General features: G+C 44.9%; 1 protein-coding gene across 5 annotated transcripts in view; it reads right to left on the bottom strand.

Moving 5' to 3' along the window:
- AXIN1 (axin 1) overlaps nt 1-26,063 on the bottom strand; it is an 86,358-nt gene that overhangs the window by 18,565 nt on the left and 41,730 nt on the right. For all 5 annotated transcript variants that reach the window (XM_030482431.1, XM_030482429.1, XM_030482433.1 and 2 more), the window contains 2 exons: nt 12,751-12,891; nt 6,138-6,234 (listed from right to left, as the gene is read on the bottom strand). In XM_030482431.1, the coding sequence (XP_030338291.1) occupies nt 6,138-6,234; nt 12,751-12,891 (238 nt within the window). The remainder of the gene's footprint in view (nt 1-6,137; nt 6,235-12,750; nt 12,892-26,063) is intronic.

Here is a 26,063-nt window from a genome sequence, read left to right as displayed (position 1 = left end):
CTGAAGACATCTTTTGTGACAGCCGAGTTGGGTTGCAGAGTCTCAGTTAAAGCACCATGTGGATTGTTCACCGAGAGCAAGACCCAACCCTGCCAGCAAATCCCAATTCCAATGCTCACTGCTGTGGCCTTCTCTTCCATGCTGGATGGTGCTGGGCTGCAGCATCCCACGGCACATCTGTGGACATGATGTGGCTTTGCAGGCATAGGACTGCCTGCTCTAGCACCCGCCTTCTGTGACAAGCAGAGGGACTGACAGCCCTGAAGCTGTCTGAGGCAGGACAGACCCATCCTAGCTGGAAAGATCCCCTCCATCCAGGGATGCAGCTGCTGTAGAGGACATAACCACATTTGAGCTACCAGGTGGCTCCCACCCTGGGATGACAAAGTCTTTGCTGTCACCAGAACCTCCAGCAAATCAATGGCCTGTATTAAAAAGAAACACTGCAGGAAAAGATTTTCATCAACAAAAAAGACATTTAGTCTTGAAATATTGGCACACAGGCTGAAGCTGCATGCTTCATCCCAAAGCTGGAACTTGTGCTGTCCAGAAATGGGCCCCAGATCTGCTCCATCATGGGGGAAGGCATGACAGAACTGGTCCCTGCTCTGTTACTCCCTGGGGAGCTTTTAGGATCCAAGTGATGTTTCCCCATTCCCCCTGCATAGCCCAAGGGAACACTTCTGGCTTAGGCAGTCTGCTTTCATCAGAAACCCCAAACCCATGACCACCACCAAGCACCTTGTGAGGCAGCGCCAGCGACTCCCAAGGAGGGAAATCTCTCTCTTGCCTGACAAGTCGCAACCCGTTGGTGATGTGTTCACGCCTTCCTGCCACCTCAGACATGCCAACTCTCCCTGCGGTTGTTTATACGACGGCAGCACCAAGCCCTGCTCCGTTAGAAACTTAATGAGCCTAATGAGAGGCAGGTTGGTGCTCAGCAGTTACAGTCCTGGGTCTCCCTGGTGCAGCTACTGCAGTGGCTTCCATAGAAAAGCAGAACTGGGAAAGAATCTCCCTTTATTTTCAAAGCCTTTGATGCAAGGCAGCATCCCAAACCAAAGTGTCTCCTGAGCCCCCAGCAACAGTGGGTACAAAGGCTGATGTTTGCTAACCTGCATGTTCGAGTGCTGTTAAAATAAGCTGGTTGCCTCCAGGCCCAGCAAAGCTTAAGCACCACAGCTCCATCTCTGATAAGAATCTGAAGACATTCAGTCACTGCTGTAGCCAGGGAACTCAAGATGACTTTGGTCTTTTACAACTCTCAAAGTCTGGAGGTGATTAAAGCTCAACTACAGAAATGAAAGTAATTGAACCCAAGAATCTTTAGGATGAACTCGTTTTCCTCTCTCTTTGATAAACCACTGCATCTGCAAAACTACTGCCCCATACTTGGAGGCCTCCACTCAGCAGGATAGCTTGCAGAGGTCCTCAGCAGCCTGTTCAAGGGCGCAAGATGCAGTCTCCTCTGTGAAGCCATCTCTGCAACAGCCTTCCTGACCATTCAAGTTCAATGCAACTGAAATAAACCTCACTTCACCCCACAGATACTGGTTGCAAGTGCCCTGTATTGTTCCGTAATGGGCACTCACAGAAAGCTCACAAGCAGGATGATGCTCTGAACATTGCTGCTATGGGTCTGACTTTCTTCCTAGCTCAAAGGATGAGCTACACAGGCTTCCCCAAAACCAGCAGTATTTCAGAGGAATGAATGCAAATTCTCTGTGCTGAAACAACACGATAACTGCTGAGGGCTCCCTCTGTCTCCCTGGACAGCAAACATGGACTGCATTTACCTGGTTCAAAAGGCTTAAAACAAAGTGTTTGAAACTTTTATCAGATGATGGGCTTGACTTTGAAGGGAGTCATGCTCCATGAAGAGAATGACGTGAGACATGCTCCGTCAAAAACCAGCCACGCTGAGCCTACGCCCAGAGGAGGATCCTCCAGCGCTTCAGGATTTTGAACCTGTCCCTGGATTCATGTGGGCATACAGAGCCCCGCAGTTCCAAATGTTCCAAAAGTTCCAAATGCTTTTGTTCCAAGTAAAAGGTGCAGAACTCTCCAAGAGCTGGCTGGTTTTGGAGGATCCAGCCATCCAGTCTGGACCAGAAGGAGATCTTTGGACATTATGGGTCAACAATTCAGAAAGAAAGTGCTCCATTTAGACGTTTCCAGAACCAAACCACACTGAGTTGTGGAGGTTGCAGAGGACAACAGATGGGAGGGTGAATGCCAGATAGGTTGGTAAGAAAGAAATTGTTTGAAGTGTTCTGCATGGAGCAATCTTTCCTAGTGACAGCTGTGAGGAAGGATTTCTTGGGGTACCTATCACTGGAACATTTTCCTTGACATGTGAAGTCTCTGGTACCTTTGGGAAGAAGCAGCCTGCTAAGAATATGTGAGATACCTAATTTCTCTGGTAGTTCCACTTAGCACCTGCTATCATGTTTTCTCCTTTTCTTGGAGCTGACAGAGTGGGATTTGCAGTGGATTTTGCTCCATGAGGCTGATGCAGGTTTTGGCTTTTGACGGAATTCACCTTCCCTGAGAAACTGAGGTCTGAGGACCAACATGCACATCAGAACACACCAGCATCCTAAAACTATGTCTGGTTTTACTATGATCTATACATGAAAAGGCTGAAAGTGAAGAATCTCACTGTGGTTTGCAGGTTCTCCTTGGGAAGAATAAATCTCAGCTGCTCTGAGATGAAACAGGAAGTTTTACAACATTATCATTGGCAAGAGGTCTCTAACCAGCCCCAGGGATCCATTTCTGACACATCCAACTGGGTCAAAGAATTCTGTGCTGCTAAATCTCCCTCTTCTACAGGAGTTTTGATGCCTCCATGATGCCCGAGTGGCCAACTTTAGATCACAAGTCAGTCTTGAAAATTAAAGGAAGACAGCAGGCTAGAGAAGCCAAGAGAAAAGAACTTCTGAACCTCCACGTTTCCCAGATTAATGCAGTCCTCTGTGATACATAGTTTTAAAGACTAAATGGTGTTTCCATACCAGAAACGCTTGTGGCAAAGCTCATGGATAGCTGAATTTCAACATCCACGTTAGCAGTATTCAGGGATTAGCAAGGAGTCCCACTCCTGCAAGGCATTTGAGGAGAACGGCATGAAACAGCTGATGGGAATTCTGAGCATGTTTCCAACTCACAGGAGCAGAAAGCTCATTTAGCTGTAGTTATCCAGGCAGCAGAAGACCAGGGCTCATCCCGTACACTACTCACTTGTACAGCATAGCACAGTGGTCACTCAAATTCTTGTGTTCCACTCAAGAACACTACGGAAGCCACCTTGCATACATACAGCCCTGCGTTCTCTATGCCTTCACCCTTCCTTTGGGAACTTACTTGCTCTTTCCTTCCTTGGTGCTCCAAGTCTCTGCTCAAATCCAAGAGAGAGACGCAAAACCACATGAAAAGCAACACTTGTTTGCCATGTAATGGGTTCCTGCCAGAGGCACAAAACAAAGGTCTCACTGCTTGCTAGTGATCTTCACCCACGGCATTCCCAGGCAGAGCGCCATTTCACAAAGCACAGCTTTTCCAAACTTGGAGCATTGGTGAGTTGGGAAGTGTGGAAGATGCAGAACAAGCCATCCATGCACCAAGATCTTCTGCTGCACAGCAGGGCATCCTACACAACCAGCACATGCCTTCATTATTAGGAGGCAGCACAGCTGTTGAACCTAGCAGGCAGTCTCCTATGAACACATAATCACTACAGTTTATAGCTTCTGGACCTAACTAAAAGTGCTGCTATTAAAAGTAATGTAAGTTCTTGCAGAATTTTGTGTAATAGCCCCATAACTCATTTGTAAGGGAACAGTAAGGTCTCTAAAGGACTTCTGAAACGACTTTTCGGAAGTAGAAGGTTCTCTACTATCACTAGGAAAACATGCCATGCATTCTGCAAGCACTATCAACACAGACTCTGGCTACACTGGTTAGATATGAGTCCATAAAGACCTTCATTCAAAGGTTGGAAATTAGTCATTGCTACATGTTTAAAAGCATGGTAACCACCAGGTCTAGGCGACTGATGGCGACTGCTTTAGCTGTGGGCTGTGAGATAGCCTAACCACTGGCTTTGGAAAGCACCACTTGAAGAAACATTTGCATGGCTCCTTGCTAATTTGGGACATTTAATTCAATAAGTGTGCAGTTAGAGGTGATTTTGAAAGACTAACTTTACAACATTTCACACTGGTGTTGTCAAAACATATTGTCTAATTACCTTCTCCTTTCTTGGCTGATTGATAAGTGAGGGCAGAGCTGTGACTCTCTGAAGTCGATGCCAATTCTGTGTCAGTAATTGGTTGGCAGGAGGTGCCAGAGTGTCTGAACTAAACTTTTATTCCCTGGAGAAAGACTAGAACTAACTCGACTTCTCAGTCCTCCACTCCCATATAAATATGCATCAAGATGCCTTTTTCCCTGGGACTTAAAATTACAGTGCAGAACCTAATGGGAACAGCGGATGTTTCACAGAAAAATCCTTGTGAAGCATCTATGTGTAGTTTAGGAGGAATATGTAATTCTAAAAGACTGTGTAGATAAGTAGGATAATATAAAAATTTATAAGCAGCAGGTGGCCAATTTAAACCTTGTTTTTCCCCCCCCTTTTTAAACTGGTTTTCAAAAAGGTCGATAAAATTTAATGCTAAGTAAAACTAATTAGCCTGCAAGGAACTGCTGCTGGAATGACACTTATTCAGTTCAACAAAAGAAATGTTTGGCAGATGGAAGTTCGTTAAAGCAGAGCTCACTATACATATTTAATGCTCCATACTCCGAGTTTATAACCTGCAGTTCATCGAGGCATTGCCAGTGCACACGATCAACAGAAAGGCACTATTATTTTTATCCAAAAGGTAAAGCCACTGACAAGCTTTGAAGTTGGAGAATATTCACTCAGTCGTTCCCACTGTTGGGGAACAGCAACAACAATAAAAACAAAAAATAAAGGCCAAGCTTTCAAACTTCAACTCTAACAAAGCCATGCTTACAGTAAAAACAGCATCGAGTGAAATAAAAAGGCACCCAGCCAGCCTTTTCAACAGCGAGCACACTGTGAAAGCAACTGTGTGAAAAGAGAGGTGACTGAGCAAGGATGGCTAGCGAGCGTCTGCAGCCAGGGCTTTTATTGTCAACCCAGTGATCAAAGCACAGGAGACCCTCTTAAATCTAAGGAAAATAATCTAATTTAAAAGGCAAAACAAAGAGTGGTGGTTTGGGGTTTTTGAGTTCTTTTTAAAAAAAGAAAAAAATCAGATTAAAACAAGGGTGCATTGCTGCTGCTATTGTGCTGCTTTGAGCAGGCAGGATGAAAACAGCTGTGTCAAGTTTGAAGGCACTTCTGGAAAAAGCAGATGGAGGCTGTTTTTCTCCCTGTTTGATTTGTGCTGGAGTCCAGCTGTCCAAAGGGGAAAGAAGCACCTTTATTCCCTGCTAGATATTAAATGTCACCTGTAACTTCTCATAAAAAGAAAGTAATAATAAGCAGAGTTGCAGATGGTGCTGCAGAGCCCTAGCAGTTATGCTCATCTTCCAAAAGCTGGTTGCTTACCTGGAGCAATTGGGGAGACAGTGTCAGACAAATGCAATACTTACGCCTGCACCTTCTTTGCTCTCCTGCCTCATGTCCCCAGGCGGGCTTTGACGAGTCCTTGAGAACAGGTTACAGCTGCCTTTGGCTGCCCAGTGCAGAAATACTGCTTGGGACAGTTGTATATCTCCCCAGCTGACTTTGGCTGAGAGCTACACCATCCTCCATGTCCAATGGCCTCCTACACCTTCTTCAAACACCTCCAGCTCACCCGAGGGCACGTAACCTGCTTTCAGGTAAATGTGAGCCAGTGCTTCCCTTCTCCTCCAGGAGAAACAGTTCGCTACTGACTGAGCAGTTAAGAAAAATTATGCATTTTGGGGCAGCCCTGGATAATTAATTCAGCAGAAAGCTGCCAAGCCCTTTCTTAGCATGGTCCACATCCATCTTAAAACATCCTCAAATGAACACAGTGCTAAGGGGGGGTTAAACTCGAGAAAGCAGAGCAACGGTAAGCTAGAGATCTCACATATTTTGCATATTTACCTCTGGGGAAGGAGATAGTGCTACTTACAGGAATGTGAGGTAGTGGCACACGTCCATTTGCTTTGGCACTTTCTTGCATCTCTCTGCGATGCTGCTTTCGGAGTCTGTATGGTGGGATCCCATCTCTGCCGGAATAAAACAACAACATGCTCTGCTTCAGTGCCTTTCTCTAATTATGTTCATTTAAGCTTCTCAGTTGCACAGTGGCAGGTAGGAAACCCCTTTACTTTTGAGAAAGGCTTGGGATGCCCAGGGCAAGCGCAGCAGAGCAAGAGGAATCTGTGTGGGGAATGATGTTGACTGAGGTCCCTGCACCAGCAATGCTCTTGGCAGTGGGTGCTGGGGGGACTTACATGGCATCTGCCAGGAGCAGAGTAAGGCAGGGCTCCTGCAACCACTGCCCCTGACAGAGGGCAGGGAGAAGGAGTTGGACCACATCCTGGTACCTTTCATACTTGGTTGCTTTCTCTTAGAGAGCCTGTAATATACCCATTAAACCACAGGGCAGGCTAGGAGGCGGAGGAGGAGGAGTGGGAGCCCAGTGAACATCTACACCAAGGGGAACTTGGTTGGGGAACAAGGTACATATTTTTAAGAGCGTGACAACTTCTCAAATGGGTTATCAAAGCGAAGGGGTAGGCTCCACTGCTCTTATGATGAACCGTAGCTCAGTCGGAAATTATGGGCTTGATACTGGAGTTACTGCGCGGAAGAACCTAGCCCTCTCTCCAGAGGAGGCTGGATGAGGTTAGGAAGGGATGCCATGGGCAGTGACATCCAGCTCTGCTCAGGTTTGTGCCTTTGCTGGAAAAGCTGGTGATGGAGATCTCTGCAGAGCAACTGACAGTGGTGACAACAACCCTTGGTCCCAACAGACCAGGAGCTGGGTCTGTGGCTCTGCCATGAGCTGGAGGACGGTGCAGACCTCTGCTGGGGCTGCACGCAGGGCAGGGTGGATGAAGGTCCCAGTGACGGCATGTCAGGGGGCTCAGAGGCACCAGGCTTCACTAAGCACCCCTAATGGCAAAGCATCACTGACTGCGTATGACTGCAGGTGAAGAAAGGAAATGCATTCTTGTTCCCATCACTGTGACCAGCCTGCTTACACCCAGGGTGAGGAGGATGTGCATAAAGCGGAGCCCAGTTATGAGATAGGGCCAGGGGCCCATCTCCTGATGACACCAGGTTATTTTGAGAAAAATCAATGAATGCGAAAACATTGCTTGGCAATTTGGAGCTTTCTTTTTTTATTTTACACATTTCCCTGATGCAGTAAAAGTAACTGCTTGGGAACGATGTACAATGCCATAGAAATGGGAAGACGTGAATGGAGTGATTTGGTTTGTCCAAAGTACTAAATAACTTCCATGCACACACACATAGTCTCCTTCCAACCCCACACCACTCTGAGCACTGCAAATGAGCCAGTCGCAACATATCTCACAATGAAAAGATGTTTGCACAAGCCAAATGTACTTAGCACCTACCCCCCTCCTCAATAGCCAAGCACAGCTGCTTCTCAAGAACATAAACCAAACAGTTTCACCAGTGGATTTCTAAACTCGAGATGCCATTTGGCAAGGAAAACACAATTTACTTCAGTGTTTTGCCTGCAAACCTCCCGAGTTACAAGCACCAGCCTGTGCAAGGATGGTCGCCATCAGCTTGCTTTGCCATTTCCATTGTGCCTGCTGCCCGCTGGCTCTCTGGAAATGTGGGTGCAGGCAGAATTGCCACCAAATTACATCAGAAATCAATTTCATGCAGTAACCCAGGCATTCAAAATTAAACACCATTAAAACAAAATGAAACCCGTGATTAATGACAAGTGCTTTTTAGTAGGAAGACAAATGAGACAACAGAAAATTAGCCAGGCTAATTACAGCTCTGGCTAGTGGCTGCAGGTAATGCGGGAGGAGGAAGAGCATCACCTCAGCTGCGCCCGGCAGTGACACCTTACAGGAGCAGCAATTTCCCCAAGCGTTGCTATACCGACAGGCGATTACGATAGCTTTCATTAGCCAGCTTCATTTTCTTTAATGACAAACCTCCATTTGAAAAATAGCTTGAGAGCCACAACGGTTAGAGTTTCATCCCATCACCATGCAGCTTTTTCCAGGCTGGATGGCAACGAACAATTGGCAACTTTTACAGGAAAAAATGAAAACCAAAATCTCAGGGATTATTTTAGCCATTGCTGGTCGGCATCAATAGACAACATTTCAGCTTGACCACCACACAAAACCTGGTTGCCAGCAACTTGCCACACAGCCACTCACGGGAAAAGAGGCATTATATTAGAAGGTGCGATTTTTCTTTCTTTCTCTCTTTTTTTTCTAATTCTCCCCAGCAGCAGTCCCAGCGGAAAGAGCGACTTTTGTTCCCAGCACAGTAGCGAAAGGCTGATAATGGCCTCTAATCTATCCGGCTTCAAACACATGTTCAGCCCTGCTGTGCTGCCTTTGATGTCATTTTAACTAGATTCCCCAATGCCACCTCTGAACTTGGAACATTCCTTCGTTCAATGTACTGTGCCAACTCAACCAGAGGAAGCAAATTCAAAGATAAGCACTTTAATTTTATCCCAACAAAACCTTACTCAATAGATGGAGGGAAAGCAAGGAAAACCAATACCGTACTTTTGTTTTCCTTTTGTCAGGTAGCTTGCTTTGAGATATTTTCAATAGATAGAGAAATATTTTTTATATATATATATATATAAAAAATCAAAACTTTTTTAGAGCACATCTACTTTTAAAATAAAACTTTCCCAAACTGTTTTTCCTTGTTTCATCATGTGATTCTCTTTAGCACCAGAAATCTCTGTGCTGAAGTGCAACAGGGAGAGCAAGTCTTTCCATCATTCATTTAATGATAACACAACTGGTTTGCTATTGGGGAACATGGGGGCTTCCTCTCTTCTGCAAACTGACCTGCAAGAGCCTCCAGTGAGCAGGGAGGTTTTGCTGTGGCTCTGCAGTTGGACTCTTCTAACAAGGGCTGTCTTTGCTCCTCTGTAGACAGGCTCCAAACCCAACCATCAAGCCTAACAAGTTGGAAATCACCATTTGGGATCTTTTAAATTAAAAAGCTGTTAAACTCGTTTAAATGCAGCAGAACTCAAGGTCATTCTGGATCACTGGCCATAGGAAAGACAGGAAACAAATCTACAGCAAAACTGGTATTTTCTACCAATTATTCTTACCAAAGCACCGCTGTCACCGAGACCCTTCTCACATAAAGAAGCACAATGGGAAAATCGCCAGGCATTCTGGCCAAAGGCCAGTCATCTGAGGAACAATATTTAATCCACAAGGTTTTTTGAAGGAGTTACCGCTGCCCTAAACCTCTTTGCTCCAGCAAATGGTCACCCTTACTCTCAGGCAGGTTTGACTGGAATTGAGGAAGAGTGAGTATCCCTCTAGCCAAGCCCACCAGCATGGAGGGCTTCCCAAGCGCCTGGGGGAAGGCAAAGCTGTCTCCCAACCAAGATAAGCCAGGACATATGGTAAGAGCCAGAGGAAGGAGTATTATTTTTAGCTGGACCACAACACTGGGCTGAAGAGGACACATTACCTCTTGTTTACCCATGTAAGCTCTTGCAGAAACAATGAAACATATGGACCTAAGGCGTTTCTGCATCTGAATTGGAACATCACATGGCAATTTAATGCATTTCATCTATCTCCTGCCTGTAGCCTTCCTAACTAGAGCTGCCTTAATTTCCCTTGAGCATCTCTGTTGTGACAACCCCTCCTACCCAGAGGCTGTTTCCTCCACTTGGGAAAGATGCTATCCTTATGTGGGGGTTATCAGAGATAGTAAGAGCAGTTCAGGACTGCACTGTAAACGGTGCTGCAACCCTAAGGCAGGCCCCGAGCAGCCCGCAGTGGAGACAGAGCCCCAACCCACCACTGACCCACCACCAAACACCAGTGGTGAGCAACTCAGCCCCATATGTGGCCACGGCACGCTTGCCGGGCCAGCGCTCGCCGGAGCCTTTCACCGTGTCCTCTCCAGACCTTGCCTCCACATAAACCAGCTAAAACAACACAGCTGCTGTGCCGATTATAAAAACAGGCTTCAGCAGGGACGACTGGAGCTGTTTTGCCTACAAGGGCAGAGGAATTCGTATGACACAGGAAGACTGAAAAATAATCAGCAGAGCGCAGGCATTTAAGAGCAATGTTTTTTAAGCCACTCAAAAAGCAAACTCCTCGAACAACAGGGACTGATAACATATTCTTTATATAAATTCAACCCATTACAACAATATTTACCAGTGCTTGGAAAGACATCCTGTTGAAAGTTTGTCTTTTAAACAAGCATGTTTGTAGCTGGTACCACAGAAATGACTTTTAAAAACACTTTGGTGAGTTGGATGCTCCTGAAAAGCCTGTGCCTGCCTCCCTTCACTGCAACTCAGGAGGCCAGACAGCCAAAGCATTGCTCAGGTCTTTGCTAGAAGCTTTGCATACTTGGGCTGTGCCTGCAGCCACATCCAAACCCCACACTCCCATGATCCATACCATATCAAAGCTTGGAAGGGAGCTGGTGACACCAGAGAACAAGCAAGAACTCAGTGTGTCTGCCTTCTCCACCAACTTGAGTTGGCCACGCTGAAGAGCATGCCTTGCATCTAGCCATGATCTCCTTTCACCTGCCTGCTGGTTTATTAGTGCTCTCCAATTAACTGATGTTTGCATCCTGATTGTCCAGACACATTCTCCTCTGATGGAGGGTCACAGAGGTTTCTGCCTTGGGATCACACCCATTCATGTGCTGCCTTGGAGCAGAAGCCAGACTTATTCATTATTGAGCTTGACCGCTGTATGTAAACAGCACATATAGGGAAGAACCTCGCTCATCAGCGAATGAGGCTTTTATTGCCATTTTCCTCAGAGGAGGCCTAAATTCAAAGCACCAAGACATGTAAGTCTTGTCAAGCAGCAGGAGTCCCTTCTTTAACTTGCGTCTGGTTGTTCTTCATTTTTGCTGCCTTGAGCAATTCTGCAAAAATTCCTTTGAAACTCAGGAGGCAGATAGGTTCAGCAATGCCATGTAAAATCTGAACAAAACCTGGTACTGGAGTTTTAAAGCAGGTAATGAAGAGCAAATGCTGAAAACAGACAGAGTTTCTGTAAGCCAAAGGTCAAGGTTGTACATCCAGAATCCCAATTTGGGGATCAATCTGCATGCATTCAGTTTAAGATGCACAGAAAGAAAGATCACAGGTTTACCCTTACGACTTTTTGAGATTTACTTAAAATGAACCACTGAGATTGGGTTAATTATTAGCAGAAGGCAGCCCACATATCAGAGGTAATTAAAGTCTAGAAGCATAGGAGGGATGGTGGGCATAGGAGGGCTAAAATGCCTAAAGGAAAAAGGAGCAAAGAAAAAAGAATGCGTAGGATAGTCCAACAGAAATTATTCCCCTTGTGAAAGAAATAAATTATGGCTACTGAAATAAAAATTAGGAGGGTGAAGAACTCTGTCATAAATGATCACAACTTATTGCAGGTATAACCATCAGTGCAACCCCATGAGCCTACTGGACCAGCGGAAAAGGAAGTGCTAAAAGCTAATTAATTTTGAAGAGTTCTTACATCTGTCTCTCCTGATAACAAGAAGTTACATGACCCCTGCCAGCTTCAGAATACTCCTCTGTACAAATTGATGAATATGAAGAATCGCAGAAGGATGTGGCAAAGCAGCTGGATTTGTATCAAACAGAGCCTTCAATTAGCGGTCCTCTACAGCTTTTTGTCCTAGGGGTATCCTCCCATGCCCCTTTGGCCAAGGTCTGCCTCCTCCATTTTGTAACATGGCATGGGTAAGGTGTAAAGAGCTGGTGCCAGGGAGCAGAGTGGGCTCAATAGCTGCTCCTAAAAGGCTCCAAGCCTCCACAGAGCCAGAGACAAGCACACTACTGGCTAGCATAAAGCCACCACAGCAGACACAGAATCCTCCTTACCATGCTGCACATTCACTGTACTCACTGAGGGCAGATGGGGATCTGCTGTGGCACCCCTTAACATTTGTGACAAAGGCTGGAAAGTTGCTCCAACAAGGTCTGACAGCTCCTCATATTCACAGTGACACTAAATGAGCCTCTTGGAGGACTTTGTGTTTACAGCAATGATGTTAATAAAACCCTCTCCTAATTCTGTAAACCTGTCATCTTTCGCTTGAAGAATCAAAGGATTTCTGCTCTACAGAAGAAACTTTGCATTTGCACTACTAAAAAACCAGACAAAACATTGAATATTTCCCCCCAAATCCTTTTTTTCCATCACAGAGATGCAGTCACAAGAAGAATCCCTTTTTTCTCCCTTTGCAGACCATCTTTAAGGAAGTTATCTCATGGGTAAGATACAGGGCACTGTCATGAGGATCAGAACTAGATAAAGCAGAAAAGATTTTGGGGGGGCTTTATCAGTACAAGTTGTGTTACAGTGCAGTGGCCACCACACATAACCTAGAACTGGTCAGTCACCAATCCTACTGAAGAGCTATCACAAATTGAGCACAATCTGGCAGCAAAATACTCCAAGAGAAGTACCCAGTTAAGTACCTCTGCTCAAGAAACAAGCATGCTATTGTTGCACTTATTGTCCCATCAGATTGGAGTTACTTACACACTGCTGTCTGTCAGCGACATCGTATCGGCATCGCTGGACATGCTCTGCTGCTCACTGTCATTGGCACTGGTTGCTGGTGCCAAAGCATAGCCCGTGTTGACATAGTAAGGGTTAACAGGCTCTCTCCACGACCCATGCCTGCAAGAAAAATGAGAGTAAGATTAGAAGGACACAACCTTGACCATACTCTGCATCACTAGGCAGAAGGGCTCTGCCTGGAGCCCCAGCATCAGTGACAGGCTACAGAGTAACATGAGTTCATCCTAAATTGCACTGATAGAACCATGAATAATTTGACCCATAAGTGGAAGCAAACGGGAATTCATGGAGTAACGAAGATGATACTGTTAACAGATGCAGAAGTGAGGGAACCAGACCGTATGGAAGAAGTCCAGTTCCCATCAGGATTTATGGTGTCCATGAGCTGACTGCTTAGCACTGTGATCATCCTATGAGCAAGGCAGGACGTTTAAAAGCAATCCTAGATGACAAGACAACACTTTTCTTGGTCAAAACAGGCTTCTACTCTTCCAACAGCAAAGGATGCATAGCACAGCTCACCCAATCTATGCTTGCTTTTACATCCCTCTTTTCACCAACATATTTGCAAAGGGAGGGAAGTAAAACAAGAAATGGCTGTTGCTTACAATGCAGTACCTAAAGCTGACCTCAAATGTCACATTTGGGCACATCAAACACTTGCAAATTCCACCAGGAAGGACCATCTAATCACACCGGCTTTTCCAATGGACAATCTGTTCATGGATCTCCGGAGGCTAGTTCGTACACAACCTTGTCCTGCAGACAAGTTATTCAAGTACGTGTGTAAGCAAGCCAACATCCTTCTCTTCAATGAAATGACAGGAAGAGAGACTGCCTGCGTGAGCCAACCTGGGAAGTGAGTTCCTTGCCCAGGAGACCTGCATTAACGGTGAAGCAGCCTGTGAACCAAGCAGGCAAGAGCTCCTTCACGCTGACTCTGCCACCAGCATAGAAAAGCTACTGTTGCGAAAGTGCCTGCAGCTCTGCTACACCACAGGACAGTCAGGCCACGTAGGCATCTTGTTGTCACTGCAAGTCATTTTGCAATTTGCCAGGAGGAAGAACAAGCTGAAACATTCACACCAACACAGTGCCACAGCATAATTTAATCCCCCACTCTCCCTTCTTACTCCTCTGCGAGAAGAGCAGCGTTTGTAAGAGATCTCAAAGTTGATGAATTCCTGGGTCTTGCAAGCTCTGTTACCAGCTCTGAAAATCAGAGTCCTGTTTTAATTCAGACCACGAAGCTCACTGGCATGATCTTTTATTTAGTAACTCAGTAACCAGCACCCAGTTGATGTGGTTTGTAACGGACCTTGAGCAAACACCTCCAACGAGGATACATCACACAATTTGTGCTTCCTTGTTCTGCCATGAAAAGCTTTTCTGACTGTTCAGCGGCGGTCAAAGTCCTACAGACAACAGAAAATAGTCATCGCCCTGATGAGTTTACGTTTAGATAAGACAAGGAAACCTGTGAGAAACACACAGATGGAAGGACCAGAGGCAAGACACCCGCAAAGGGAAAGCTGGCAGTTTCCGCATATTTGTACAGAGCGTAAAGGGAGGATAGCCACTACGAACTGGGACTGGCAGGCAACCCATTTAAGGTGGAGGTTTTCAGAATGATTTATGTATAACATGGTACTCAGTATACAAGGTTGGAAGCATTACCAAAGTATTTTAAAACCTAAATTCGAAAGGGCTGTAAGCCTTCAGTTAACACACTGCTCATACAGCTCCTATTCACCCTGCCCTTCTGCTCCTAGTCACAGAACCAATTTTCCTTGTAATAGAAGAAGTCATGGATGTTCACTGATTACTAAGAAAAATCATACTGGTTTAGGTCCATTATGGGGTCAGTTAGAAACAAACTACCCTTCCAACCTCACAAAAAGAAAACTAATACTTTGCTTGCCACAAACCAACAGAAACTCCAAGCTATTTCTCCTCAGGTGATGCAGCTCAGTATAGCTGCTGAGCAGTGCAAAGAACATTCAAAACTGAATCAGCTGAGGTTTTTCATGATTGCTTGAGGAAAAGGGAGCCTTGTGAGGTTCCTCCACGCTTGTGTGCAATACAGAGTCAGTTGGGTATGAACACTTCCAGGCACCTTGGGATGGAGAGTCACCACAGATATCTTCCAGCACATAAGTTTTCTGTCTGTCACTGTAAATGTGCAGTGGAGCAACCTTATTTCTATATTCCATCAGATTTCAGAACAGCTTTCTAGGGCAAATAGTTAAGGCTGGAAATAATTTGAACAAGTTCACCCTAAAAACCAAGGTATAATAAGTGAAAACCTTACCACCCCCCTTCACCAGTTCTCCCCTTGCATAATGGTCATTCTGAACATTAAAGGAGTGCTGGGCAGTGCAGCCCTCCTGTCAAATCTTACATGACAGTTGCATGATGGAGGCTGATACAACCTCTTAAATTGAGGCAGGAATGATGGATAGCTCAGGCCTTCCCTGCGGGCAAAGAGAAGGATGCTTTTTGGATAACCCAATTAAAATATAGCACCAACTTCTACCGGACCTTCTCCCAGGACTCTCTGGAAGAAACATGCATTATTCTAGCAGTATATTAAGAAAACACTATGATATATAGAATAAAATGCACAGATCAATCAATTTCTCCTTTGTATCATCTGTTGATAGAAAGACAAAGCAACAGAGAGCATCTGAAGAGTTTGTCGGGTATGGGTCTGAGATGGCTGAAGGAACCAAGAGGGAGCATATGGGTGCCGGGTGGAGGAGCCAGGATGGACAGGCTCTCCTGCAGCACTCCACGGGTGTGGGCTTCCCACTGAGGATGCAGGCAAGAGCTTGGTCACAACTGTTTTATTTAGCTAAAATTACACACTTAAGCATGTATACAGCAGGGATTACTTCCATTTTAGCTCTGCCTCTAATATATCAATGCAAATGTAAACTTTTGGTAAGCGTAAGTAGATGGAAAGGGTATAGGATTTCAAAGCAATCATAACAGGTTACATTACTTTTGAGGAATCCATCTGTATTCAATCCTTCTCCTAATGTTCCCTCTCCCTGACAAGTCTCTTCAGCTGGCTCGTATCACTATTTGAATGTTTTGTGCCGTGCCTCTGAAGAACGCTTTCAACATCTATTAAGAGGAAAACATTAAAGGAACATGGAGTCTAACAAAAAAACCTGGTCACTTCTGATCTGGGAGGGGAGGCTGCTTTAAAAGGGATGCAGGCACACTCAGAGCGATTTGAAATGTCAGCTAAAAACCTCACATACTGAGCTCTATGTGCTGATAAGGGCGATAAAAGGAAAGGTGAGCATTTAAAGTTAGACTTCACAAAAATTCCTGCAGACTTCCTGAATTTAATTTTATTTTTTCAGACAGAAAGAGTGATGAACGTTTTTGAAATGAACACAGAACATTTCACACATCGCAGAAATAAAGCTGCACGTCTCTTCTGCAGCTCTCAGTTGCTCAACCCTCAAAATAATCATATAGGGAACAATTATAATAGAGATCACAGTGACCCAAGTAAGTCATCCTGACCAGCTGCCTTTTCTTTGCATAAAGTCCTCCACTGATCACTGTAAATTCTGGTAATGCTGACAAGGGCTAAAACTGTTGTAGAAAACCAGCAAGCATCTCCTTAGGGCTTCCTTCTACCTGTTCAGAGTTTATTTTGCAGGATATCTTGGCTGCATCCCATCGCCAGATTTTTCATCCCTCCAATCAAGAGCAGCACACAGCACTTTGAACATTACCACCATCAGATCTTGGAGCTTCAGTGTAAGTTAGAAGAGAGGTAAGGTCTTTTTGGTCCTCCTGCACTATCTGGAATTCCCACTGCATCGTGGCCCATAAGGGCATCCTTTTCCTTCCAGCCTGGGATCCCCAGTCTCTCACAACTTCACCTGACAGCTATTTCAATTTTAAATTAAAGATGCGAAGTCCCTAACTTTTGCCAAACATCTACTCCCTGCTCTATGCAAAAAACGTAGGGTTGGCAAGCTCTGGGGAAGAATTGCATCACCCTCACCTATCCACAGTGGGAGAAAGATCTCACAGATCCTGCCCACAAAGCCATATCCATGCAGCACACTCCCCTTGGTTCTCAACAGTTACGTACCTCCTTCATTGATGTTCCTCATCAAGCATGGGGGAAAAAATCAACTAAGGCAAGAAGGAAACTGCCTGGGAGATGAAAGGCCTCTAGGCAACTAATTTCTGTAGAATTTAAATTTTCACTGCAGGGAATAAGTTGCACAATGCTCTATTGGCAGGTCTGAGAAACATGGGCTTCCCAAGCCTGCCAGCAGTTCCAGTGTGGCTGGAACAGCTCCCAGCCTAACAGGGAAGCTAATCAGATCTATCAGTTTTCATTGCTACCATCTTCTCCAGCTCCATCGCTGAATTTTTATGACACTGACTTTTCTGGAAGAAATATTTTACTCAAAAGAACTGAAGTTGTGATAGAATCCAGGCAGGCTGGCAGTCCTCCTCTTGCAAGGGTCCCCCACCTGCCTGACCCTGAGATAAAAACATCTCCAAACTCCCTGGTGGCATGGTGAGGCACTTCCAAACCCCTGTGCTATCAAGAAAGCAGCTGTTTGGGATACTAGATTAGTAAACCCAAGAGATAAAGACTCATGAAGCTGACAATCACAATGCATTCTGCTTATGTTCCCTCCAACCAGCACTTCCAGAAGATTTCCTCCCATGACGCACTCAAAACCTATAATCACCATGGTTTGGGTGAGCAGCTAATTTTTAACATTGGAGAAAGCCCGTTTTCTAGAAAGCTTGAGCAATGAAGCAGCTGATAATCACACAAACTTCATGGAAAGTTCTGAGCTGCCGGAGACATGGGGATGTTGGCAAGTCCCAGGGACAGATACCCCAAAACAGGCTCTGCAGAAACTGAATATCTCTCACCACAGCCAATGGCAGGTGGAGCAGCTCCTGCACAGCAGCGAGGAACCTCTCAGCAGGACACGGTTCCTCCTTTCCTGCTCTGGTGGGCAGTGTTTGAGCTGAGGGATGGTGCTCAGAGACCACGGACCAGGGCTGCAACTCAATGAGACCCAGTTTCTGAGTCTCTGTGCTGCCACCCTGCATTTTCACACCAACTTCTGACAACTTAGTTCAAACTTCGAGAGTCCTGTGTTTCTGAAGATGACTATTTCCAGAGCTACATTTGCAGGAGGAAATGTAGCTCTTGAAGCACTAAGCACTACTCTCATTCGCCATCTCTGGTCATTTTGCCTAAATGATTGGAAGGACTCAGTCTAACGCTGAGACATTCTTGCAGCTCATTATTTTGACATCTCCCATTTACTGAGTGTGAAAAACTTATTTTTTCTGTTCAAAAAGTTACGTACTTCCATCTAAGGAAAAAAAAATAGCTTCCAAAATTACAGGTCTCTGAGTCTCTGGCTGGCCAGACACAATCAGGACTCTCTTATTTCCCATATTTACATCTACCAACAAGTGGGTGACTGTCACATCCTTCAAGCAATACCACATTTCATTATCACAACCAGTCAATCAAATTAAAAGCTGCACATGTTGGCTTATGATGTATGAGCTGAAGCATATCCCTTCAGCATATTTAAATAGCACGTGCTGACAAGAGTGTCCAAGTGGCAGGGTCACCTTTAAGAAAGGGATTAGAACAGTACCCACCAAGAAGTCTGGTTTACAAGACCACATTAATCTACCACCTGAACAGAAAAGTCTCCATTTCTAGCCTCTAGTACCAACAACCATCATACAAGTTGCATCATACTGGGTATAAAACTATTAGAACTGTCCCAAAGCATTCTCAGTATTCTCCAGTACATCATCATGTATGGTTTGGAGATAAGAACAAAATGTCTACAAAGATGCAAAGCTGAAAACCTTTACTCCTGACTGGATTTAACCTGCACAAAAGATGCAAAGTCTGCTCAAAAGCTTAACATTGGGGATTTAGCTGATAATTTGATTGCAGATCCTTGGGGCTGCTCCACTTAAACCCCTTCCCAATTACTCTGGGTACTCAGACACTGCTGTGCATCTCAACTTTATCACTGCCAATGTCAAGCTAATCACATGGGTTCTAGGCAAGGGCAGCTTCTTCAAAGATCACATCAATTCTGGACAAGTTAATCTGTTCTTTGAGGTCTCCAGATGGCTCTTGCCAAGAAAGTTCACTTCCAGCCCTGCAGCCGGCGAGCGCAGCGGCCCCGGCACTCTGCAGAGCATTACAAAGGAACCAGATCAAAGTTGTGTCTTACAAAAAAATGAAATCTGAAGTTTGAAAAGCAACAGCAGCCTGTCACTTCTAGGCTTAAAGACGACTTCTGCATGCTCCAGCTATCAGGGAATTTATGATTACAGTCTGGCTTTTAAGAGCTGATGAAAAAACCGACGCTCTTTAGCACTTCTTGCCTTTGCAAATCTGTATCTTCTTCCATGCTTATTCATCCTCCCACGCTGGAGGAAGAAGGGAAATAAATAAAAACCTAACTAAAAGTACAGATAAGGGCTGCTCTTCTCTTTTATTCTAAAGCATTCAATTCCATTTTAGGACTATGCAGAGATTATTTTATGGGGAGCTTCAGTAATTATTGTGAAGTATTAAAGGACAGTTACAAAAGCTAAATCCAAGATCTACCAGTCTGAGTTTCCGAATTTTCACTCCTTTGCGTTTACCAAGGACATACTGCTTCTCAGGGAGGGCTAGAGTACAGAAGACGCATGAACTGAAATCAGTAATTTAGATCACAGGATACAGTAAAGTGGGTGAGGAAAGTGGTTTAGAGTTTGTCAGAATCTAGGAAGCTGAAATACAGGAAATAAACTGTTTGCCTTAGGAGGCAAATAAAGACTAGACAGGCTAAATGTTGTGGCTATATTGCTCTATCGCCACCCTAACCTTCTTAGGGAAGGCTTTCAGACAACAGGGTGCAACCACTGTGTCCCAAGGAACTGCAGAACAAGTCCCTCAAGATTTCATCTGACCGTGCCTTTGCAAATCAGCCCTCCCAGCTCCTCCTTCCCAACAGAGGCAAGGCTGTGCTCATTCATCACCCCAATGTAATACTATATTTTGTCCACTAGTTACAGATTTAAAATCAAATCTGTAAAAATCCAGTTTTAACAAACAATAAAGTCGAGTCCTTCCTAAAAACAATGCACGTCTTTCCTAGGATAAATCCAAACCCCTCATTTGTTTAATAGCTCAATGCACAAGAAATTAATTACAACAAAAGAGAAAATAGGGGCAACACAATGTCTGCACATCAACTAACAGGATGCTTGGATCATCTTCCTGAAAAATAAAGCGAATGTTGCAGAACATTTTGTTCCCTATCTAACGATAACAGGTATCTGCTTAGACTCATTTCAATATATTAGTCTGAATTTATACCACAACATAGTTGCTTTGTTTCAGGTTTTTTTGGTTATTAATTATGACACAATTAATACGAATCCTTATCCATTATGAAAGGTTGGCATTAAAATAGGGACGTTTTTTCTAAATATAGAGGATATTTGGCTGCATTAATTGTGACCGAACAACAGCCTTACTGCTTCGGAGCAGCCTGGCTCCATCAGTCATTCAAAAGCCTCTGTGGTGATTTAAGAAGCTACAAAACCAGGGAAAACCCAGCACCTCCCGTGTGCTTTTGGATATCCAGGATACATTGCTCCCTCCACAAGCCACACTCGTCTCCATGTCATGGTCCCTGTCAAACAATATGCCACAGGGAGAATTATTTTTAATATTTTATTGAGAGGGACAGAATCAAGCCTGCACAGGGATGTGCTGAACATCCACACTCCTTGCCAGAAAACACTGCCTTAACAAATAACTGACATAAAAATGCACCTTGACCTTGAGGACCAAATCCTCCTGACACCTCCAGAACAGGGAGGTCCTGCCCAGGATCACATGCATTAGGAGGAATGTCAGAATAGAACCTCTAATGTGCTTTAAGGTCACGTTGTGCATTAAAATGAATACAAATCTTTTCAAATCACAGGCCCTGTCTACATGATCCCTGCAGCATGCTCAGGAGCTCAGGTTCCCATCCCTGGGCAGGGGATGCCATGTTCCCAGCATGCTCCCAATGTGCTCCAGCTGCCTGAGGGTTTGGGTGAGAACAGCCCACAGCAAACCCCCCTGAAAGGAGTGGGACCTCCATCATCATCCCCCAGTCTTTGCCCCTCCAAACATGCTCCTCCCAGGCCACCGGACTTGCTAATGCAGACACATGCACAGAAGGCTGATAACGCACTGTTCTTCCCCCTGCTTAAACTGAGAGCTGGGGAAAATTCAGCAACAGGCTGATAGGTGAGACTTTTCCGCTCTGCTAATTGGCTTCTCAGACTGAAATGACATCTATGTTTAATACAGCAGATGATTTTTTTATATATATATATGTATGTGCTTAGGTGGGGGAACACACAGGAGCCATTTCAGACAGCATGCAGCAGTGCCAGCTCCCAGCTCTCTGCTTTCGTGACGTAAATGGGGGCTGGTGGAGAAGGAAAAAACTCTGTGAAGTGCTTTAGGGGTCTCTGCATAGGCTCCTCTGCCTTTGCCCCACAGTCTCCTTGCCCTGGGAAGGCCAGCAGGACAGCTGGGAGATGTAAAGGCGTCACAGAGCAAACAGTTCTTCCCAGAAGGGGCAATACAACTATCACATCACTGGTGATGTGATGTGATGTGATGGTATCACTGGTGGTTTTACACCAGTGAACCCCCAAACCATTCAGAGCTTCCCACATCACACCACGAGGGTGACCACCCGTCCCTTGCTCCCGCCCTGCCTGCAGACCGGGATGCTGCTCCCTCCACAGATGGACTAAGCAGCCAAAAGCATCTCTCGGGTTCCCAGCCATGCAGACACCCTCACAACACGGCTCCCAGCCCAGAGCAACCCCCTCGCCTGCACAGCCAGGGCCTTCGTGAAACAAATTATTTCCAAATGCCTGCTTCTGAGGCGTGGGGAGAAAGGGAAGCCCAGATTTATACCTGGGTCTGCTCATAACCTAACGAAGGCAGCAGCTCCACTTAAAAACACCGCTGCCTGCAAACTATCAAATTAATCCCAGGATTTCAACAGCTTTTCTTCATTATTTTTCGTCTCAACCAAACCACAAATTTACTTAATGACTAAACCAGGCGAGCGAGTACTTTGTTTTCAGACAGCGGGAACCTTTCTAACGGGATCCAGGTTTTCAGAAAACACGTTTACCTAACGTCAGGCGAGGGAGAGGGTCCATGTCCGAGATGCGTTTGATGCTTTTTTTAACGTCCCCAATCCCGCCAGCATCGTGGTTGGGGTATCTCCGAGTGCTGTGCCCGAGGAGAGGCGCTGAGCGGGGTGAGGAATACAATAAGAACACTGCGTTCCAGGAATGATTGAATAAAGGCAAGAGCATGCTTTTGGCTAGCAGGATTCAGTGCTATAACTCCGTCTGCTGCTTTTCTTCTCTGTCTGAAGCAACGTTGTTTGTCCACGCTTCTCTGAAATGGAAAGTATTTCCTCTTGCCTGCTTGTTCCAAAGAAAGATCTGAGGAGGCCTGGTATAACCAGGCATAACTGGGGATTCTCCAGTGCCTCGACAACTCTTTGCCAAAATTTCTGCTCAACAAGAAAGGGCTTACAAGAAAGAAATTACAAGCAGATTTCTCTGTAAGCTCAGTAATTTAAGACCAAGGCTCGTAGGATGAGTAAGTTTTTGGATGGGAGCAAAGCATCCAGCTTTGGCCAATGACTCCAAACCATTCCTCTCCTTCCTACATACCTACAGAGCCTCTGGAGTGTTCAGATGGGACATCTACAGGTACATGAACCATGTTGGGGAATAGGAGTCATTGAAATCAAAGGGCAAATAAGGCTGCCTGTGCTCAGTCCTTCCTTAGATCACTGAAGCTTTTCAGAAGGGCATAAATCCCAGCATTGCAATCAATTGTCTGTATTGCTTTCAGAGGTAAATTTCCTGATACTTAAATCACAACAGTGGTGTTGCTGATGGCCAAAACGAGGGGGAAGATATGCAACTTGAGGGGGCTCCATTTAACAAAGACTAGTTCCAGTTTTGACATTAAACTTCTTGCTTGTATCACTGGGCCACATAATGTACGCTGAGCTGCATAACCACAGACTTGCTAGCCTCACTTAAATCCTCACCAAAACAATGGCATGAAACTCAATACTTATTACCAATTTATTGCCAACGAAGTTGGTATTTAAATGAAATTACCAATTTGGGTGACAGAAGAAACCAGCTGATGTAATAGTTTGAACATCCATGATTGACTTAGTGCCCCCAAACCACCCAGGTTTGTTTCCAAAGACCTACTAATGATGAGGCGGGTTGGATTAGCAATAATCCTGCACAAAAAACCCCACAAAAAGATTATTTCACTGAATGACGTGTGGCTCACCAACACACATGAAACGAAGAGGTCTGCCTCCAAGCAGAGTTGCTCACTGGTGTCTTAACTCCTACAGAAAGGATCCAAGAAATTCCCCCAATTGAACAAGAGCCTTTGAGGTGACCGAACTCTGACCTCAGCTGGTAACAAAACCAAAAACATGGACGGCTGGCAAGACCTGGCAGAGATAAAGCTGAGAGTCAGGATTTAATAGTGCTCCCAGAGGGGAGATTCAACTGATTAGAAACATCCTAATCTTCTTTCTCAGCGTATATTAAAGGTCAAGAAGTGGGATCAGATATTGGCAGCACATGAAAAAACAACCCAGTTGAGCAAAAGACCTTCACAAAGATGTTTCATACCTTCACATTAAAAATTCCTGCAAAGCCTTATTTAACTTTACTTCTATCTAAGGAACACATTCAAGTTCAAAGTCAAGAGACCATTAAATCAGGACAGAAAAGAAGATAACCCCCCCAGAAACTTCTGCCTCCAATCAGTACTTTATAATGAGCAGGAATTCTTAAGCATAGTTGACTGCAACCATGACAGATAAGTAGGTTTCATGAAATAGAGCTTCTCTAGCAGCCTCTGGAGTCTCACAAGCTCCCCGAATGGGGTCATTAAAGGATATTTCTTCGATCATGTTAACAAACAGCAGGTTACATCAACAACAAAATACTGGCAAGCTGCAAAAAAGCTTTTAAACCTGCTCTATCATTTATTGCTCAGCTCTGAAGAGATGTCAGCATCACAGCAAATGTATAAATCCTAAATTGGTCTCGTGGTCTCTATTGGGAGCTCATAATCTGATGTTGCCTTCTCAGTTCAAACTGACCTGGCCAATAAAACACAGTTGTTGGGGCAAGATGAGGGTGTACAGAGTCATGCTATCCTTCTGACAAGGCCCAGTAGTAATGGCTATACTTTTACAAATGGATCTAACTTCAGTGGCTGACTGGCAAACCAAGAGCAGAGAATTCAGCAGTGAGATAGATGGAGACCAGCATCTGGAGCCAGCCGGTGCAGGTGTGGAAGCAATGCCAGTCTACTGTGTATACCTTGACCACAACTAAGAAGGACCCCGCTGGGCACGCTTCTCTCCTGAAGGAGACATCTCCAGAAGTTCAAGGTGCAAAAACCAGTTCACCTCATTCAAATGGATATTAAAATGTAATTAAAAACACCTAAAGGAGGCAGGGAAGCAAAAAAAATAAAACACCTTTTTTTTTTTTTAAAAAAGAGTTGTTCATAAACAAATTGCACAGGAGGTCACAAGGTAGCTCCTGGGCCACTGCAATACCAGAAGGTCCAGCTAAACTCCAGACCAGAGCAGAGATGAAATACCCTTAAATGTAGTGTAAGAACATTAGAGCAGCCGTCAGGAGGCTTACAGGTGCAGTCCATCTCATCGCAGTGTTTGGCCACTGCCCAGGGAAGTCCTGTGCTGTTTTTTCCTTGGTGTACTTTATAGCAAGTGAAACTTGACTTCAAGAACTGTGCTGGGGTTTGTTGTTATTTTTGCCTTATAGAATTTTTCTGGTTTGGTTCTCATCCATTAGAACAGGCAGATAAAGGGGCTTTACCTTTATTACACAAATCCTGTGGCATCTTTTCATCTGGTATGCATTATTGTGGGGATATATATGAAGTACCATGTCTATCTGAAGTGTTGTAAAAGACCTGTTTGAACTCTGATTCTATTCCTACGCATCTTTATACACCTAAAACCAGTTGATGGTTCCACTCAGGAAAAATAAGTGACAATGCGAGCAGAGTGTTTTTTGTTCTAAACAAATTAGCTACTGTTTGGATAGAAGACAGCTGTATTGATTTTTTTTTTACCTCAGTTTCTTAAAGACAGAAAGCTAGATGATCAGACTCTGTGTGTTTCCATTGATCTTGTTTTATTCCCTCCAGAAATCCTGAGTACAAGGTATTTGTTGACATCCAACCAAATTCAACTGGTGAAGGAGGCCCCAAAGATGCTACAATAATTAGTGGAAACGGGGAGGTGTGGAGAGACTCTTCAGTGCTCTGAATAAGGATAAAGCTGTGACCAGATCTCAGCAGAAAACCTACATGGAGAAGAGATCTTACAATCACCTTGAATGCTCCAGCTGACAGCTTCCCAGACACTGAAGTCAGCACAGGATCATTGCAAAAGCCACATTTTGGGATCCCCAGTGCTTAATTCTGCATTTTGGATGGCAGTGGATGGGCCCCAAATCATTTCCAGTTGACATGATGTATTATAGAATCACAGCATCCTAGAATGGTTTGGGTTGGAAAGGACCTTAAGACCATCTAGTTCCAATCCCCTGCCATGGGCAGGGACACCTCACACTAAACCAGGTTGCTCAAGGCCCTTGAACACTGCCAGGGATGGGGCATTCACAACTTCCTTGGGCAGCCTGTTCCAGTGCCTTACCATGCTCACAATAATTGCTGCTACGTTCTGCAGCAAGCAGGGCCCAGAGCAGAGCACCATGGCTAGCCTGACCCACTGCCATGTGCTGCAGTCATCCCAGCTGCCATAATTACAAATGAAATCCTGTGAATGAAGGAAAAGGCTGTTTTCTGTGTAGGGGCTAGAGCACAAGAGCTGTGGGACACAAACACACCATCTGTTACAGAATGCATATGTGCCATACTATACATACAGGATTTCATTGCAGGGAAAAGCAATCTACAGTTTTGAAAAAAGTTATCTTCTACTCGTGCCCATCTATCGCACTGTTACTGATCCTGCATTACTCTGCAGATCTTCATCTACTCAGGGCACAGGATAAATGGATCAATATCTTTATTTTCCCCTTCTTTGTACTTTCACGTCACCCAAATC

Source organism: Strigops habroptila, chromosome 4, assembly GCF_004027225.2.
Source record: "Strigops habroptila isolate Jane chromosome 4, bStrHab1.2.pri, whole genome shotgun sequence".
NCBI classification, from domain to species: Eukaryota; Metazoa; Chordata; class Aves; order Psittaciformes; family Psittacidae; genus Strigops; species Strigops habroptila.
Note: the sequence above shows the minus strand (reverse complement) of the source record. Positions and strands in the feature narration are given on the sequence as shown.